Genomic DNA, 18,008 nt, shown 5'->3' with positions numbered 1-18,008 from the left:
TCTGCCGTTTTAGTGATCACCAATGAGTAGTAACACTTGACGATTTATTTAGAAGAATGCATTTTTACCTTTCGCATGAAATTTCTCAATAAAAATATATTAATAATTAATTTAATTACATTTGCTTTATTTAAAAAATTATATAAATATTTATTATAATATTTAAGTAGATATAAATAATATAATTTAAAAAAATAATTAATATTTCTTAATTTTTTAAGTATGACAAATATTTTAGATAAAATAAAAAATCATTATTTTTTATATAATTAATTTCGATTAAAACTGTACCTAGGAAAAAAAATTAAGTAAAACTGAGATACTTGATTATCAATTAGGGTATTGATGACAATCGTCAAATAGACATTACACTAAAAATTGGTCAATTTTTAGGAATTAAGAAATTATTCTATGTAGGGTGGATATGCAAATTCACCAATATTAATTATTAGTGAAATACCGATGCTATGCACTATGATAATATATATATTTTTTTAATTTAATATTTTAATTATAATTTAAAATGTATGTCTTAATTAATTTCATCTTTTAAAAAATATAAATTGTTATTATTATTATTATTAAAATCGATATTCATTCAAATTTCTCTTAATTAATTTAATTTAATTTAAATAATTTTTTAACTGTTTTAATAATAGTTCTTTTTTATATATAAATTTCACACTAATCGATTTTAACATGATTTTTAAAATTATTACTTAAATATTTTTTATTCTAAAAATTTTCTCTTATTTTTTTTTTTTACAAAATTTTTGGAAATGTGATTTTAGGAGATTTTTTTAAATATTTTTTATAAATCTTTTTAGAAATATTATTTCTTTAAATTATTTTTCATAAAGTTTTTCTTAAAATTTCTTTTGGGCTTTCTTTAAAAATATTATAAAAAAATTTAAACAATTTTTCTTTGAATAAATATGTAACACCCCAAAATTTTAAATTTTATGAGCATTTTTGGTATTTTAATTTTATTTAAATTTTAGGAATTTTTTTGAGATTTTTCGGATTTTAAAAATTGGGTTCGATTTTCCGAAAATATAAACTTTGATGATTTTTAAAAATTAATTTAAAGAGCACGTGGCAAAACTAAAAATATATTTGGAGTCTACGTATTTTTCTGAGTTTTCTGAAATTTTTTCGGAATTTTTGGACCTCGTTTTCGGTCCCGAGGCAGAGTAAAAATTCAAAATTTTGTATCTTGAATCGAACCGGCCGAATTGAACCAGACCAGATCGGACCGGTCGAATCGGACCGGCCTTTTTTCTTTTTCTTCTTCCCTTCCCCGCGCGCGTCGACCTCTCTTCCTTCTCTCTCTCTTTTCTCTCTCCTCCGCCCTGCCAGGCCACCACCTCCTCACCCACCGCGGCCGCCTCCCACCTCACCCGCCCCAAACGGCAGTAAAACGCGAACTCCCTCCCTTGCGCGTGCGGCGTTTCGACTTCCCCGGCCAAAATCCGGCCACCAATCGAACCGGGTCTTGTGTCTAAAATCATCTACTCGGCGAGAGCTTTCCATAGACACCAAGAACACCGAAATCCATCGAGCGGTTTGTCCAATTTTTGCTCGGGAAGTTTTTAGCCAATTTTGACTTTTGGGCTAGATTTCTCGAAAACCGTGAATCCCACGAGAAAACCGAGGGTACCAGCACGCTCCACTCTTCGAGAGCTTCGCGGCGACATAAATTTCGAATTTTTTCGACACCGTTTTTCGGTGGGTCCCACGGAACTTCGCAGTGTTTTTCCGAGCGTTTAATGAGCTTAGAAAATTCTGAAAAAAATTTATGTACTAACCCCCGTGTTATGGGCTTCGTGTAGGTATCCTCAATTCGCGGAAATTCGACAGTTGTCCGGGTCTGTGAATTTCCGGCCACCTGCACTGCTACGAAAAGTCTCCGAATTGGAGCGAGGTTTTGGCCACCCCATTGTCGACGTCCCAGCGTTCGAGGTCGGAATCGGCAAAGGTAAACCCGAACCTTACTTTTTCGTAATTTTCTAGTGCTTAAATAGGATTAAAAATCTATAAAATATTCGTGGTAGCTTAGAAAATTATGATTCTTTTTGCAATAGCTTAGTAATATTGCTAAGGACCGCGGGGCAAAGTTTTAGAATTTTTAGAACTTGTTGGGGCAGTTTTTGTAAAAATGATCAATTATAAGGACTAAATTGAAATTTTACATATTGTGATGAATGATTGATTTGATGGGCCCAGGAGGGGCTGTGTGATGTGGTTGAGTTGTGGATATATGGATTGTGAGTATAGAAGTGTGTTTTGAGCTCTTTTGCAGGTTGGGTAGGTCCTAGGTATAGGGGAGACTCTGCCGGATTTTCGGCACGACATGGGACGTATTTGGTCTTTTTCCTTGTTTGCATGGGGTCAAATTTATTAAATGATTGTAATAAAAATTGTCAGGTGAGCCGAGACAGACTTCTTCCTCCGCCCAGCCGCCTCAGTGACCACCGTCAAGTCTGTGAGTAAAATATTAATTTTAATTGTAATTTCGATATTATTATATGTTCAAGCATGCCCATGCATCACTTATATGCATATATTTATGTAGTTAAACTCTAGGCACGATTTATGTTGCATTCATAACTGTTAGCGTGCCATGGATGTTGTTGTGGTAATTTGGAGCAGTATGTAGTTAAACTCTAGGCACGATTTATGTTGCATTCATAACTGTTAGCGTGCCATGGATGTTGTTGTGGTAATTTGGAGCAGTGTGGGTGCGTTGGCGTGCGTGTGATGTGGTGTGGACTATGGATAGGACGGGTAGACACGGCTTGAGTTCTTCGCTGGGACCCGGTCCTTCGAGGTAGACACGGCTTGAGTTCTTCGCTGGGACCCCGATTTGGTATTTAAGTGGAAGTCCGAGCTGAGTTCTTCGCTGGCACCGGATTGGATTTAAGAGAGCTGTATAGGGGATCAGCTCCCATATATTATGATTGATGTTACAGGGTGCGTGAGTGCTCCAAATTACCTTTTTGATGTTATGATGTGAAAATGATGTTGATGTTGCATTTCACTCTACAGGGTGCATTAGTTTTAGATAGTTATAGAGATTATGGTTAAAATTGATATTTTACTCTCTGAGTCGAACACTCACTCCTGTTCAAAAATTTTTCCAGGCCACAGGAGGATATTTTTGAGGTTAACCTGCTTTCTCCCTCGCAGGTCGATTATTAATGTTTGTATAATCTTGTTAAATCTTAAAATTTCCGCATGTGTTAGAGATATTTAAATGATTTGGGTCTGTAATATAAATTGTCATGTGGACCTGTAAAATTATTATATGCATGTTTGATGGACTGGATGAGGGAGCTGAGCTCCCATTTATCTTTATGATAATATGAGTATGTGGAGGGTGAGCTGAGCTCCCCAATGGATTGGTTATTGTGTTTACAGGTCGGGTGAGTCAAAAACTCCCCGTTGAAAGGTCCACTTTATGGTCGGACTCTGTCCGATTGGTTTCTTGAAATTGGGCCTAAATGGGCCTTAGAATTGGGTTAATGAATATTTAGGCTTACTACGGGCCTCGGGGGCTTTAGGCTGGCCTAGGTCCTAGTGCCGGTCCGGCCCATAGGTTGGGTCGTGACAAAATATTTTTTTAAAAAATGTTATCTTTTATTTATGGTGGCTGTTATTATAATTACATGTGCATTTTAAGTTTTAAATGTTTTAATTTATAAATTGATTAATGAAAAAAAAAAAATAAAGGAACGAAATGATTATGACATAACTTTAGAGTAATTTGTTGAAAGTTATGAATTTGATATTTTTATCAAGCAAAACTATACTTGTGCTTATAAATTTTTCATTGTTTATTAAAAACATCTCATAAACTTTTATTTCTTTAATCTTTAAAATTTTACGGTTATAAAAAAAAATTATTTAACTGAAACAGAAAAATAATTAATGCATGAAATAAATAAAAAAAAATAAAAGAATTACTAATCCATTGGAATGAAAACTTGAAAAATAATTCTCAACTTAATTTAAAAAAAAAATGCATTGACCATATAGAAAATGTATGTCGTGTATTTGGGTGGACTCTAACTATATATATTTTTTTCGTAAAATTATTATAATTAATGACTAAAATTATTTTACAAGAAAAAAGTGTCAATATAATATATTTTACTAAGTAATTATAATGTATAAATGAATAATTTTTATGCAAGTTATAATTTAATATTAAATATAATTAATATTTAGTCAATTTTAAAATATAAACTATTAAGAATTATTTACTCTATTTAATAAATATTATATAACCAATATATTACATTTTAATCTTTTGCATGACATGATTTTATACTCTGTCTCTCTTCAGCGCATTGTAAATATTGAACAAAAAATAAGTGCAGGCCTCTACAAATAAATTATAGACACAATGAGGATATTAATTACAGGTATTATGATAGTAAAATTTTTAATGGATTTTAAAATAGTAATCAAACTAAGCTTAAAAAAAAATCTAAATGAAACAAAAAGAAAATTTCTGTGTTAACCAATTAATCATGTTTAAAAATAAAAAATAAATCAACCAAAAAATACAATATATATTTTATATTATTAATTAATACCAAATTAAACATATTGTTATTAAAATAATTAAATTTAATTAGACCATGTGGTTTCTAATTTTATTTTCAGTTTTTTAATTTTTATTTTTCAATTATTAAAGAAACTTAAATTGATAAAATATATTTATTTTGTTTTTTATGTCTTAAAATAGAAAATCAAATTATAAAAAAATATAAAAAGTTTTTTTTATATTTTTTTAAAATTATTTTTAAAAAAAGGTTTAAAATTAGACGATAAATAAAATTAAAATTAAAACAAAATTAATAGCAAACGGCAGAAAACATTGTAGCTTGGGAAATCCTCCCTACTTGTTGGTTAATGCCGTTTCTATTTATCTCTTTCGTCATTGGTTTCCACATCAAAATATTATCTTATGAATACCTTAATAACCCAAAGCGCCTACCTTGGCGGCCACTAGGTGGCACTAACAATTTGCCCATAGAGTAGTTGGAAACGAAGTTCTAATTTCATTTCCATTTCTCTCCACCTGATTGGGCTAAGAGAAAGACAAGTCTTTTATTATCTCTTCAAAAGGCTTATTATTTATACCTAATTGCCATTCAGATTCTCAACTCAAAACTGCGAAATGTCAAGCTAGATTATTGAGGGTCACTTGTAATCTCAGAATCTGCTTTTGTGTTACCAAAACCCCAATTTTGATGGAGCTGGAATGAATATTCTTTGAATTTTAAGCTTGCCTCTTTCAATGGCTGCCTCTGTGTCACCATTTTCCCTCCCTTTTAGAAATACCCATCTCAGAGCCTTGCCTAACCGTTTGAATACTAGTCCTTATCCTTCTATTTCCCATGACAAACAAGCTCTTTTCAAGTCCAAGCCATTCTTGGCATTTCAAACTGTGGATCTTCCTGGCTATCGTATTTTCTCGTCTGCTCCTTTCGCTTTAGCTAGATCTTCTTCACTTAGGTTTCTTGATCCTGCAGATGATGAAGAAATATTGCCGTCCTTTGAGGAAAGGCCAGCCAAATTTATGTTTTGGGTTGTGTTTTGGGCTTCTCTTTCTCTTGCTTGGTTTGCAGCTTCTGGGGATGCTAATGCAGCTGTCAATTCCATCAAAGCCTCCAGCTTTGGGCTAAAGATTGGCAGCGCTCTTCGAGGTTCGGGTTGGCCTGATGAAGCTGTGGTGTTTGCTCTTGCTACGCTTCCAGTGCTTGAGCTCCGTGGAGCTATTCCTGTTGGTTATTGGATGCAACTTAAGCCTCTAACGCTAACTGTCTTATCGATTATTGGGTTAGTCTCTCTTTGCTTATTACGGTCAATGCTCATGAATATGGATACTTTTAAGTATTTTTCAAGTTTTTGATGATTGATTAGTGGGACAAAATTGGGCTGCATTTTGCAATTGCAATGTGCCCATTTGAACTGATGTGTACTCAACATATAATTGAAGCCAAATCAACCTCTGTTAATTTTGTTTTTATCATATTGATGTGCTTGCGACTCGGAACAAGCTCAAAATCCATGTGTTAGCTAGGATTTTCTGTATCATTAATAGTGCAAAAGCACATTGGTTTAAGAAAAGAATCAATCAGCATGAGGTTAACAAATTTTGGGGTTTTTAATTGCAGGAACATGGTTCCTGTGCCTTTCATTATACTTTATTTGAAGAGATTTGCTTCTTTCCTTGCTGGAAAGAACCAGTCGGCATCTCGATTCCTTGACATGCTGTTTGAGAATGCCAAAAAGAAGGCTGGTCCTGTGGAAGAGTTTCAGTGGCTTGGCTTGATGCTTTTTGTTGCCGTCCCTTTCCCTGGTACTGGAGCATGGACCGGAGCCATCATTGCTTCTATTCTTGATATGCCATTCTGGCCAGCTGTATCAGCAAATTTTGTTGGTGTTGTATTGGCTGGGCTGCTGGTCAATTTATTGGTGAACCTTGGTCTCAAGTATGCAATTGTTACTGGTATTATCCTCTTCCTGATATCCATGTTTATGTGGAGTATCCTTCGGAATATTAGGAAGTCTTTGAGCTCCTCAAACTGATATTTAGGTGGTGGATTAGACTAAATATCCCTCTGATGAGCAGTAAACCAACAATCTATAATTTTCCAATTTGTATATTCAGTCACTTGGGAGTTGGTAGCAGTTTATTCCTTGTTGCAACCTTTGATTTTATGTAGGAAGTTGGTTTTCACTTTTCGCTGACTGTGCTGCAAAAAATCTACATATTCTTGAGGGAAATCTTGTTCTTTGGGAACTGTTCAGTGAGAATTTGATCCTCTCAAAACTGAGGAAAAATATGAAGTTCATCAAATCTCAGGGAGATTGTGGTTTTCTTGAGGTTATGAATGATTCCGGTTTTCCGGTTCTTTATTTTCATAAAATGAATAGATGAGATGAATGCCCGTGAATTTTGTTTGGAAATTAAAATTTATAACAGTAGGGTGGAACAAAGGAATACACACATTTATGCAACTAAACAGTCAAAGAAGCTCTTAAACATGAACTGTTTCCTGGGAGGCCCAATATTACTTTTTATTCTGATTGATGGGCGTGAATATGAAGGCAATCCTTCCTGCTGTGTTTTTGCAGTATTTACGATATTATGATTCAGTCTTACAGAGTCATATTTAATTTGGTTTATAACACGTTTGAACATATTCTAAACTTCTAATAAGAGTAACTGGAGTCCTTTGGTTAATATTTGGATCATCCTTAAGGGTTTGAGCATCAAACAAGGAAATGGTGAATACCTGAATGGTGTCAAATTTCTCAAGCAGCTGGACTACCTTGAGTAAGTTGCTCGTGATACTTGGTCATGTCCTTATTGTTTGATATCCTGTCTTGATTGAACAGAAGCATGTCTTCAGAGCTTTGCTTAATCTATGATACTGAGTCTACGGAAAGCATCTCTTTTTTGTCATCTTCATGGGGTTGGTGTAGTCAGTTCTTCTGGGAAGTATTTTCTCTATAGACCTTTATTTCTACCGACTCTTGTGCTCTGTTTGGAACAGGAAGGAAAAAAGGGAAGAAAATAGAATTAGCAATTTCTTGTCATTTTCCTCCCCCAAACATTAGCCATAGCCATGTCAATACAGCAGATCGCAATGGGCGGGGGCATGAACCTTTGTCATTTACTAATTGTTTCCAGCTTCCATTAGAGGAAAGTCAAGGCCATTGTCCCATTGATCAAGCCCAATCCTTCAAAGAATGATCAGGCTCAGCCATTGTACTTCTGGTCTTTGACCATCACCCATCTTCTTACTATGTGCTAGATAGATTAGGGTTTAACCCCAAGTCGCTAATGTTTTCTAGAGGATTATCTCAATTATTCACTTAATGGCTTTAATTAATTGACTTCTATGTGATTTTCCTCCCCCTCCCTACCACTTGATGAAATTCCTTTGAATATTTTTTTTTTATTTATTGAATTGGCTATATAATGATTATGGATTTTGAATGGAATTTGATATAAATTTCAAACCTTTATTATTAAAATGTCCTAAATGTTCTTTTGAAATTAGCCCTTCAAATATTATGATTTTACAGTTCTCTTCAATAAGATATAGAATTAAGATACATTAGGATTGGTATTATTAAAAAAATAAATTTAAAAAAAAAACCCACGCACTCAATGTTATGTTATTGATTTTAGTTGTACAATTGAAGATTTCAACAGAATTTGCCATGAATTTAATATAAAATGTAACTTCTTAAAAATATTAAATATTTTAATATTGAAATTTTTTATTTTAATTTTGAGATTTTTGGTAATTACTTGTTTTATAAATTTGAGCTTTAAATTTTTATTTATTATTTTAAAGGTCAGTCAATGCCGTTTTGATTATTTTATTATTTTAGAGAGTTATAAAAATTTGTTGTATTTAAATCATCCCAACGGGCAGGAGATGAAAAAAATTGAAAGAAAAAAAAAGTTCAATGACTCGGTTGAAAAGTTTTTGGACCTCCTTGAAATGAAGGTTTGGGCTAAGGGATTAAAGTGTAATATCATGAATAATGAAAGTAAAATTAAAAGATAGCCCCTCTCCTCCACCCACCCACAGTAGGAATGGCAACAGGGAGAGTTGGGAGCGGGGATCACTCCTCTTTTCTCCGCCCCACAAAAATTCGAGGTTGGGATAGGGGGCGAGGCGGGACAGGTTTCTCTGCAGGGAATTTTTTTTTTAATTTTTTTTTATTTATTTCATTTTAATTTATTAATATATAATATAAATTTATTTATTAAACATAAAATATAATTAAAATTGTAAGTTTTACATATTATTTTAATAATATATTTATATATTTGTTAAAATTATAATATTTAAATATATAAAAATAAATTATTTTTAATAAATAATAATAATAATAATAATAATAATAATAATATATTATTGTGCCGAACGAGTTATAAGCTTTTGGGGCGGGGAGAAAGTCTTCCTATTCCTGCCTCACACAAATTGAAGTTGGGGCAGGATTGAAAAAAATTGATCGGATTCGAGACTGAGCGAGAAAGGTTTGGGAACTTTTGCTATCTCTAACCCGCAGCTTCTCTCTCCATGGTTTCACTCTCCCTCCTCTTTCTCTGTCCTCACCCCTTCTCACCTTGCTTCACCTCTACAAACCTGCCTCCCACCTTCCACAAGTCTTTTCTGGCCGCAAAAACTCACCAAACGGTAGCAAGATGACAAAAATCAACGACAATTAAAGCCAAATGCCATTAGAAATGCAATGGCAATGGCTGTCCATTTCTCCCTTTCTTGGTGACAACAAGCAGTGATTTTGATCCCTATCAACTCGTTTGGGATCAATGAGCAAATTTGGAACAACGATATCCACGACTCATGGTTAGCATGAATCGAAACTTGGTAGATTCGGCTTTCGAAACTTTCCAATTATTTATCGACAAAATTAGAAACTCTCAAAATGATTTGGGACTGTCTTTAAATTTCTTATTTTGAGAACTTAAATTTAAGATCAACCGGAATGATTTCCGTCACCAAAAAAAAATTAAATGATCCACAAATAGTTTAGATTTGTCAATAAATCTTTAAAATTAATTATTTATTTTATAAATTTTAAAAATATATTATTTAGCCTTTACTTTAGTTAAATTATTTTATTCATTTGTCAATTTTTACATTAATTAATACTGATCAAACTATTATTTAGTTTCTCTATTTTAATGAAATTAATTAGTTAGTCAGTATATTTAAAAAAAACAAATTAATTAGTTTAAGTAATTTGACTCGGTTAATAATTTAGCCTCATAACTATTTTTTATACTTAAAGTACCATAATATTCTTTCACTTATTTCTCTCTTACCTTCTTTTATTTATCTCTTTCCATGATTTTTCTCTTTTACACTCACACTCTTCTCCTTTTCATTCTCTTTTTACTTTCATTTATTGATAAAAATGGTATAAGCTATCTACACAAAAAAGTTAATTAGATTTCTTAAATTTTTAAATAATTAAGAAAAATTATTTGACAGTAAAGAAAAAATAAAAATGGTATCCAAGGGATTAAAAATTTAAAAAAATTTTAAATTCAAATTTAGTATCACATTACAAAATTTTTATTTTTATCTTAAAATATATTTTTTAAAATATTATGTTTTTCAAAATATATTAGTTTCACCAAAATAGAGAAATTAAATAGTAGTGCTTTTATAGAGAAACTAAATAATAGTATTTTTTAAAATATAGAGATTAATTAATTAGCTTACTTAAAATAGAGAGACTAAATAGAAATTTGAATAAAATGAATAATAAAAAATTTATCGAAAAAACTAAAAAGTTTAACAGAAGACTAAATATTATATTTTTTAAAATATAAATATTAAATAATTAATTTTATTAAAATATAAAAATTAAATAATATATATATATTTTTTAATTTTTAAATCCTTCTGCTTATTATTTTAAAAGCTATTTTATCTTCTAAAGATAGAAATTCATTAATGGATTGGACTAAGCCCAATTACACGAGCCGAAAAAGCCAGAAGGCCTATAGGCAAGTGAAGCACATCTCTTAATACAATCACAATCTAACCCCAAATAAATTTAAAAAATATAATTTAAACAATCCAACAGAAACAAAAAGCCTAAAGCCCAACAAACTAGAGCCCTAGACTGCATCGGATCCTAAACCCAAGGAAGAGATCAGCAAAACAATGGGTTGCAAAAGCCACCACTGATGAAACCAGATGAGGTGTCGCCGGAGATCTTCGCCTTTCAATGGCCATAGATGGCGAGGATAGCAGTTAGCTACCAAGTAGAGATCAACCACGGTCTTCATAGAGCTAGCTCAGAGAAAAGCATAAGACCAAAAGCAACCAGGGATCCAAAGAAACTTGTTGCAAGTTGAATATTCTGTTAACGAGGGCGACTGGGCAAAGCTCCACGGCAAGCGAGCCTTATGGGTCACCTTTAAAGTCCGACACACGATCCCGAAGGTATCGCCATCCCGAAGATTTCAGTCACTTATAGAAGAAATGCATACACTGGGTTGCAAAAGGAGAACCTAGACGTTTAACACCTCTCTGGGAAGCACCGAAAGCCAACAGTATACAAACTTGCTATAAGCACAGAGCCAAAGAAGAAAGACAGGACAAGGCATATTCAAAGGAAAAACCTATCATTAAAGCTCAATATGCCCACAAACAAACATAGAAAACAAATATTTACACCCACCTAAAGGTCGTTTGAGTAACCCAAGATTAAACAGAAAATAGAAGCTTCTCCTATTCTAATTAGGTAGGGGAAACCGCTTAAACGATAGAAAATATATGACTAAGTGTAAGAACCAAAAATAGAACAAAAAGTAAGTTTCTTTCTCTAAAAAATTAAAGGTTTTGAAAACATTAAAATTTCCAGAGACTTCATAGGCTTTATATCAATCCAAATCTTAAATATGTCATATAATATCTCAAATATGAGTAACATTATAGGGAAATATGCTTAAAATGCTTTAATGGTTTACTTATTTCGAAATACTATTTTTTTTTTTTTAATAAACGGTGTTCTACGTTATTATATTCATTATATAATTCATGATTTAATTTTTTTATATATTTTTTATTAATTTTTTATATATTATATAATATTATCATAATATTATAAATATAATATTTAATTATTTAAATTAAAATATTAATTTAATGTCATTTTAATTAATTATATAAATAAATATATTTATCAATTTAAAAATTATTTTTTAATTCAATTATATTTTTTTCAAAAAAAACGAATTCATATAGCCAATTTCAAATTTTTGGGATAAAAACTTACTTAAGTTGAGTTGAGTTGAGTTATATGTTATATTATTAACATATAATATTAACTTAATCATGAACTTAAATGTAATATAATAAAAAAAGATATAATAATAAATTTAAAAAATATAAATAGGTGAAAATATTTAAAAATTAAAATAAATTAATAATAAATACAAATTAACTTATTGAATTTAATTCATTTAAACTCTATTATTTTATTTTTTAAAAAATTTTTTTGCATAACTTATTTTAATTTTTCATAATTTAAAATAATGTTAATTTTATAATGAAATTGTATAATTAATATTTGAAAGAAAATTATTCATAAAATTAAAAAATAAAATAATTTTTTAAATGAGTTTTTGTTAATTACTGTATTATTATAATTATTATTATAAAATTTTCATTTTTATTATCTTGAGATATTGAAATTTTATATTTCCATATTGTTTAATATAAAAAATTTTAAAATCTATTTAATATATTAATTATTTAACATATTTGATAAGTATTTTTAATTTTTAAATTATAGATTATATTATATATGTTATAAATAAATTATTGATTAAAACATAAACATAGATTTAATCATGCATATTTTAATTAAAATTGAATATATATATATATATATATATATATATATATATATATAAGTTTCTAATTTTAAATTAAAAATTATAACAAGATTTTTGTATAATAATTTAAAAAAAATAAAATTTATAAAAGAAAAATATAAATTTAAATTATTAATATTTATAAGAATATTTTTATTAGTTTAAAAAGTAATAACACTTATAGGATTATAATTATAGAATTACTACATTAATAATTATAATATATTTTTAATACAAGTAGAATTATTATTACAATAATATTAAAATTTTAATCTATATTAATTATTACAAATGTAAAAAAATAAAATTATTAAATATTTAGTGATAAATATTTCATCACTAAAAGTTATTAGTAACAATATAGTATATTGTAGAATTAACATCATAAAATATTTAGAGACAAATTTTTTGTTATTAAAAGATTAGCAACGACAATGTTTAGAATGTATTAATTACTAAAATTCTTAACGACATATTTTTTTTATTGTTAAATAGCATTAGCAACAAATTTATATGATTAGATATATGTTATTATCTTTAATATGCATTATTAGTAATAAATTATTTATTTGTCACTAAAAATATATAAATATTTTTATATTTGTATAAATAATAGATAGATTAATAATATTTTTTATTTCTTATTTCTTATAAAATTTTATATTTAATTGAAGTTAAGTATAAGTAAAATTATGAATTTTAAATTTATATAAATTTTAATATTAATTTAAATAATAAAAATATAATTACTTTTTATAAAATTTTATATTTAATTGAAATTAAATATAAGTAGAATTAAAAATTTTAAAATTATATAAACTCTAAAAAAGACAATTAAACCAATGTTATATATATATATATATATATATATATATATATATATATGAAAGCATGAAGTACTATAAACTTGCAACCGTTGTTTATCCTCAATTACCACCCGTTCTTCTTAAGCCCTATCATTGTTGGATTCAAATTTAAAATTAAAATTAAGAGTTCATTTAAAATGTGTAAACCAAAAAAAAAATAATTGTTATATATTTTTATATTTTTAAAATATTATTTTAAAATTAAAAAAATTAAATTATTTTATTGTAAATACAATGATTGATAAAAAAAAATTAATTGAATTGAGGTAAAAAAAAAATTATGTAATTTAGTTTTAAATTCTCAATTCATATATAAAAGTATCGATTTTAATTTAAAATAAAATCAAAACGAATCTGCAATAATATACAGTATTTAAAGCATGTAGACTTCCATGCAATTATTAAATGAATAATCACTACATCCATTTTAATCCTCATTTTATTATATTTCTGTGTCATATAATTATATTTTTATTTCACTTATTAAATTTAATGTACAGTTATTTTGTAAATTAAAGATATAATGAAATTAAATTAATATAATTAATTAATAAAATATTTAATTTTTTATTTTAGAAAAAAAATTGTTGGAAATGATCAGGGGCGGATCTACATTCAATAATATATATATATATATATATATATATATATATATATATATATATATGAGAAAATTTTTAAAAAATATTAATGGTTGTTCAAAAATTAATAATAAAAAATAATAATTTTTATTTTTTTAATAATATAAAAGCTGAAGTGTCATTAAATAAATAAAAAAATACGTTAAAAAGGATTAAGATTTTTTATATTTATATAAAATTTTATGTTAATCGAAATAAAAAAAGAAGTCTTCTTTAATATTCTATTTCGAGTAAGTTTATTCTAATATTACTTGTTTTATTTAATTTTTTAATTTATTTTTCTATCAATTGGTTTTATTTTTTTATTATTTAATAGTTCTTTAAATATATAAGTTGAAAAAAAATATTTTTAATAATATTGATAATGAAGTAATTATATAATATTTGTAAAAAATAAAAATACGATGAAAATAATTTTAAATTTAAGATTATTATAAGAATTTAATATTTTATAAAATTATTTTTATTTTTATATATAAAATTTTTTTTATACATTATTATTTTTTATTAAATAATTTATTATTTTATATAACAATTTTTTATTTTAATTGCATAAAATAATTTTTTTTTATCGCAATGACTAAACTTTTTGGTTTTGCCCTGAAAATGATAATCAATTTTTACTTCAATATGTAATCGATTATTTTTTTTTATTTCATCATATTTTTAATATTATGCGGAGTAAGAAAATTTATCCTTGAAAATTTGTTCAAAGTAATATCTTATTATTTTTATTAAAAAATAATTTACTTTTATCTAATTAAAATTTTAAATTTTAATAAAATGTATATTATTAAAAATATATTTAGAATTGAAATTTGAACTAAAAATTTATTTTTCAATAAATAAATTTATTTATATTCTAATAAATTTAAAAAAAAATCTTCGCCAGAAAACTTATTTTGCCCCACTCCCTGACGATGGCGGGGTCAGAAGGCGAACCCGTTCTCGATCTGTTTTATTTCTAATCTCTTACTGGAAATTAAAATTTTATATAAATTTAATTTAATCAATTTTTTATTAATTTTTATATTTATAATAAGATATTATAACGTAAAACTTAATTTTAAAGAAATAAAAATAAAAATATATTTATGAAATATTTTACCTCGTAAATAATTTATTTCAAATTAAGACTAAAAATTGCCATAGACAGGGAGAAATGGTGCGCACGTGGGTGGTGGGATCGGAGAAAAGACGGAACACGTGTGACATCAGGCGGAGACAGATGGAAAGCCCATCTTGAGGAGGCCTTGGGTCCCGCTTTGATACATCGTCTCTCATCTCATTCTTATTTGTGCCCGCTGTAACAGAATAAAAGAAAACGACACTTGTACAATGGACCCCACTTTCCAGACCGCGGGCTTTATTGACCACCATCTATTTGCTGCCACGTCGCGTTTCAACTTCTCAATTTGATAGCGGTATCCAATACATCAAAGCTTCCCTGGTGTGCTCGGGGTCTGGGGATGCGTGGCCGGTTCGACGTCGACACGTGATGGTCGACTCAGGATCTTCTGATCTCATCCGAACACGTGGCAGTAAAGGTTCTTCTCCGGTTCCCTTCTCAAATCCAGCTAGGTTGCCCTCGTGAGTACTCAAATCCAGCTAAAGGAATAATTAAAATAGTTTGGCTAATTGTGCTAAAATATCATAACATCCAACTTGAATGATTTATAAGCTTCAACAAATTTATTTAAATTAAATAATTTCCCAAGAAAATAGTCTTTATCTCTCTCTAACATTTTAGAGAGAGAATTTCTCTCATTTCGGTCTTTTTATTTTATTTTCTCTTGATTTAGTCGAGTTGCTCTACTTGATTTTGGGCAAGGGAAGGTGGTCTTTCTCACTAGTTGGGTATGGGTTTCCTCCCCACTCGGGCTTGGTATTATAGATAGTTGATTTTGAGTCTGTTTTGGCTGATATCTGGAGCTTCAAAGTGAGGGTTACATGAGGCAGATCAAGTATGCTAGTAATTGAGTGGTTTAACTTAGTGTTGGTTCAATGCAAAACGAGTCTAGGAGTTGCCGTTTACTTGAAGGGATGGCTTTAAGCCTTGCATGAATGTCTGCTACTCTAGGGGTAAACATATTTGAAGGTTGATCCTTAGGCTATAAGAGATTAAGAGGCCAGTGAGTTTGTGGCGCCACCCTCCTCTACCAGTCAGCGATTATAACGATTGGAGAGAGAGGTCCTTTGATGCTTTCATTGAGACCCATCGATGACCTTAATATGGTGGTTTTTTGTTTTTCTTGCTTTAGATGATGGTTTCTCTAACTTCCCATACGACGTTTCTAGCTTAGAGCAAGGAAGCAGAAAGTAGTTCTAGGATGCAAAGATAGCTGAGCCTTTTTTTCAACCATTGTTATCAAATTCCAAATTTTGAAAAACCCAATTAACTCGGTTAAGTTTAAACCGTTTGATCTGTTGATTAAAAAGACAAAAAATTGAAACCAGTGTGCATAGACATTCAAAGCATGTAAGGAATGAATGGTTTGTAATCGCCTAAATTCGGCATCAGGTTTTGTCATTCCTGATCTTTTATATATATATATATATATATATATAGATAAAGTGGAGAGCTATGGGTGAAAATTCTCCCTTGTGACCAACCAAAGAGATAAAATAGAGGAAAAGAAGAGGAGTAAAGAAGAAAATGAAAGGCAGAGGAGGAAAAGGAAGGAGTTTTCTTCCCAAAAATGAAAGACTCAGGTCTTTCAAAATTTAATGATTTAATATTTATGTGCAATTAATTTTATAATTTTAATAACTAAAATAGTGTTAAATATAAGATGTGAAGGGCTGAAAGTTGTAAAAAAAAGAAAGTTTAAATGAAAAATTATAGTAAAATAAAAATTCAAATGAAAAACTCATTTTATATATATAAAAAATAAAGCATAAAATCTATATATATCTAAAATTCTACATTATTTAAATATCTGGCGTTTACTAAAATTATAAATTCTTTAAAAACTTTTAACTCACTGAGTTAATTTTTAAATTAAACTCAATTGCCAAACTAAACTGATGTATGCAACTCACCAACTACTGCTTTGCTCTTCCATGGTTTCATATTTTCATTGAATAGTTTAAGTCAACATTGCTTGATGTAGTTGAACTCTCAAATTTTTTCTTGCAGGCATAAAATAGAACAATGAAACTTCATTGCAAAATCCCTAATGTGAAAAACAAATACAGATTCCAAAGCACTGTCTCTGTCCATAGGACTATCTACTTGGCTGGTTAGGTTTGTAATGTGAATGAAGGATGCTTTGTTAACCATTTTGCCAAAATAAATAAATAAAAATCAATTAAATAGCATGATCTTCTTGACTTTGAATGTAAAATGTCAAATTATGGTTGGTTGATGCTTCTTTCTTAATATTTTAATTCTATTGCAGATAAAAAAAAAAAACAAATAAATTATTTCTAATCATCATTATGACTAGAGAGGGCCACTAATTCTTCCAAGCACATATAATATATAATTAGTCTCTTTCACAAATATTAAATAATTAATTTGTTTAGCTCCAACACCTGATCATGATTTGCAAATAAGTAAGGGAAGTCAAATAAAATTAAAAATATTATCTGAAATTTTAAATTAATTAATTAATTAAATTGATCTATTTGATTAAAATTTTAATTTTATTTTAAAAAATTTATAAATTTTAATTATTAAATATAACAAAAATTAAATTAAATTAAAATTGAAAGAACTTTTCAATCTCATTAAGGTGATGCAATAGAGAAACATTATAGCAAATGAGTAAATATTTCAAGAAATTAATAAGTATTTTAACAAGTCAGATTAATCAGCAAACGTATGTGTCAGATGAATAAACCCTAGCTACATCAGCAAAATATTCTGTAACAGATGCAAATCTTGAGCAGGAATCAAATTGGATTTAGAAAAAATAAAATAAAAATTTTCTATCATTATTTAATCTTTCAAAGACCAATCAAGGCCTGTCAACATCTTCAATAGGCCAATGGAGTGCCAAGAAAGTCATAATTTCCAAGAAATTAAAAAAAAAAACAAGAGAG

At 28.6% G+C, this 18,008-nt stretch overlaps 1 protein-coding gene across 1 annotated transcript; it reads left to right on the top strand.

Moving 5' to 3' along the window:
• Positions 1–5,004: 5,004 nt before the first annotated feature.
• On the top strand, positions 5,005–6,924 carry LOC110645051 (uncharacterized). Its single transcript, XM_021798053.2, has 2 exons — positions 5,005–5,850; positions 6,189–6,924. Exons 1-2 carry the CDS (start codon positions 5,309–5,311, stop codon positions 6,601–6,603), a joined length of 957 nt encoding a protein of 318 aa, XP_021653745.2. The 5' UTR covers positions 5,005–5,308; the 3' UTR covers positions 6,604–6,924.
• The last annotated feature ends 11,084 nt before the right edge of the window (positions 6,925–18,008 follow it).

Source organism: Hevea brasiliensis, chromosome 2 (assembly GCF_030052815.1).
Source record: "Hevea brasiliensis isolate MT/VB/25A 57/8 chromosome 2, ASM3005281v1, whole genome shotgun sequence".
NCBI classification, from domain to species: Eukaryota; Viridiplantae; Streptophyta; class Magnoliopsida; order Malpighiales; family Euphorbiaceae; genus Hevea; species Hevea brasiliensis.
Note: the sequence above shows the minus strand (reverse complement) of the source record. Positions and strands in the feature narration are given on the sequence as shown.

Coding starts and splice junctions, on each gene's coding strand:
- LOC110645051 (XM_021798053.2), top strand. CDS start 5,309: ATGGCTGCCTCTGTGTCACCATTTTCCCTCCCTTTTAGAAATACCCAT. Junction 5,851..6,188: donor ACTGTCTTATCGATTATTGG/GTTAGTCTCTCT, acceptor TTTTAATTGCAG/GAACATGGTTCCTGTGCCTT.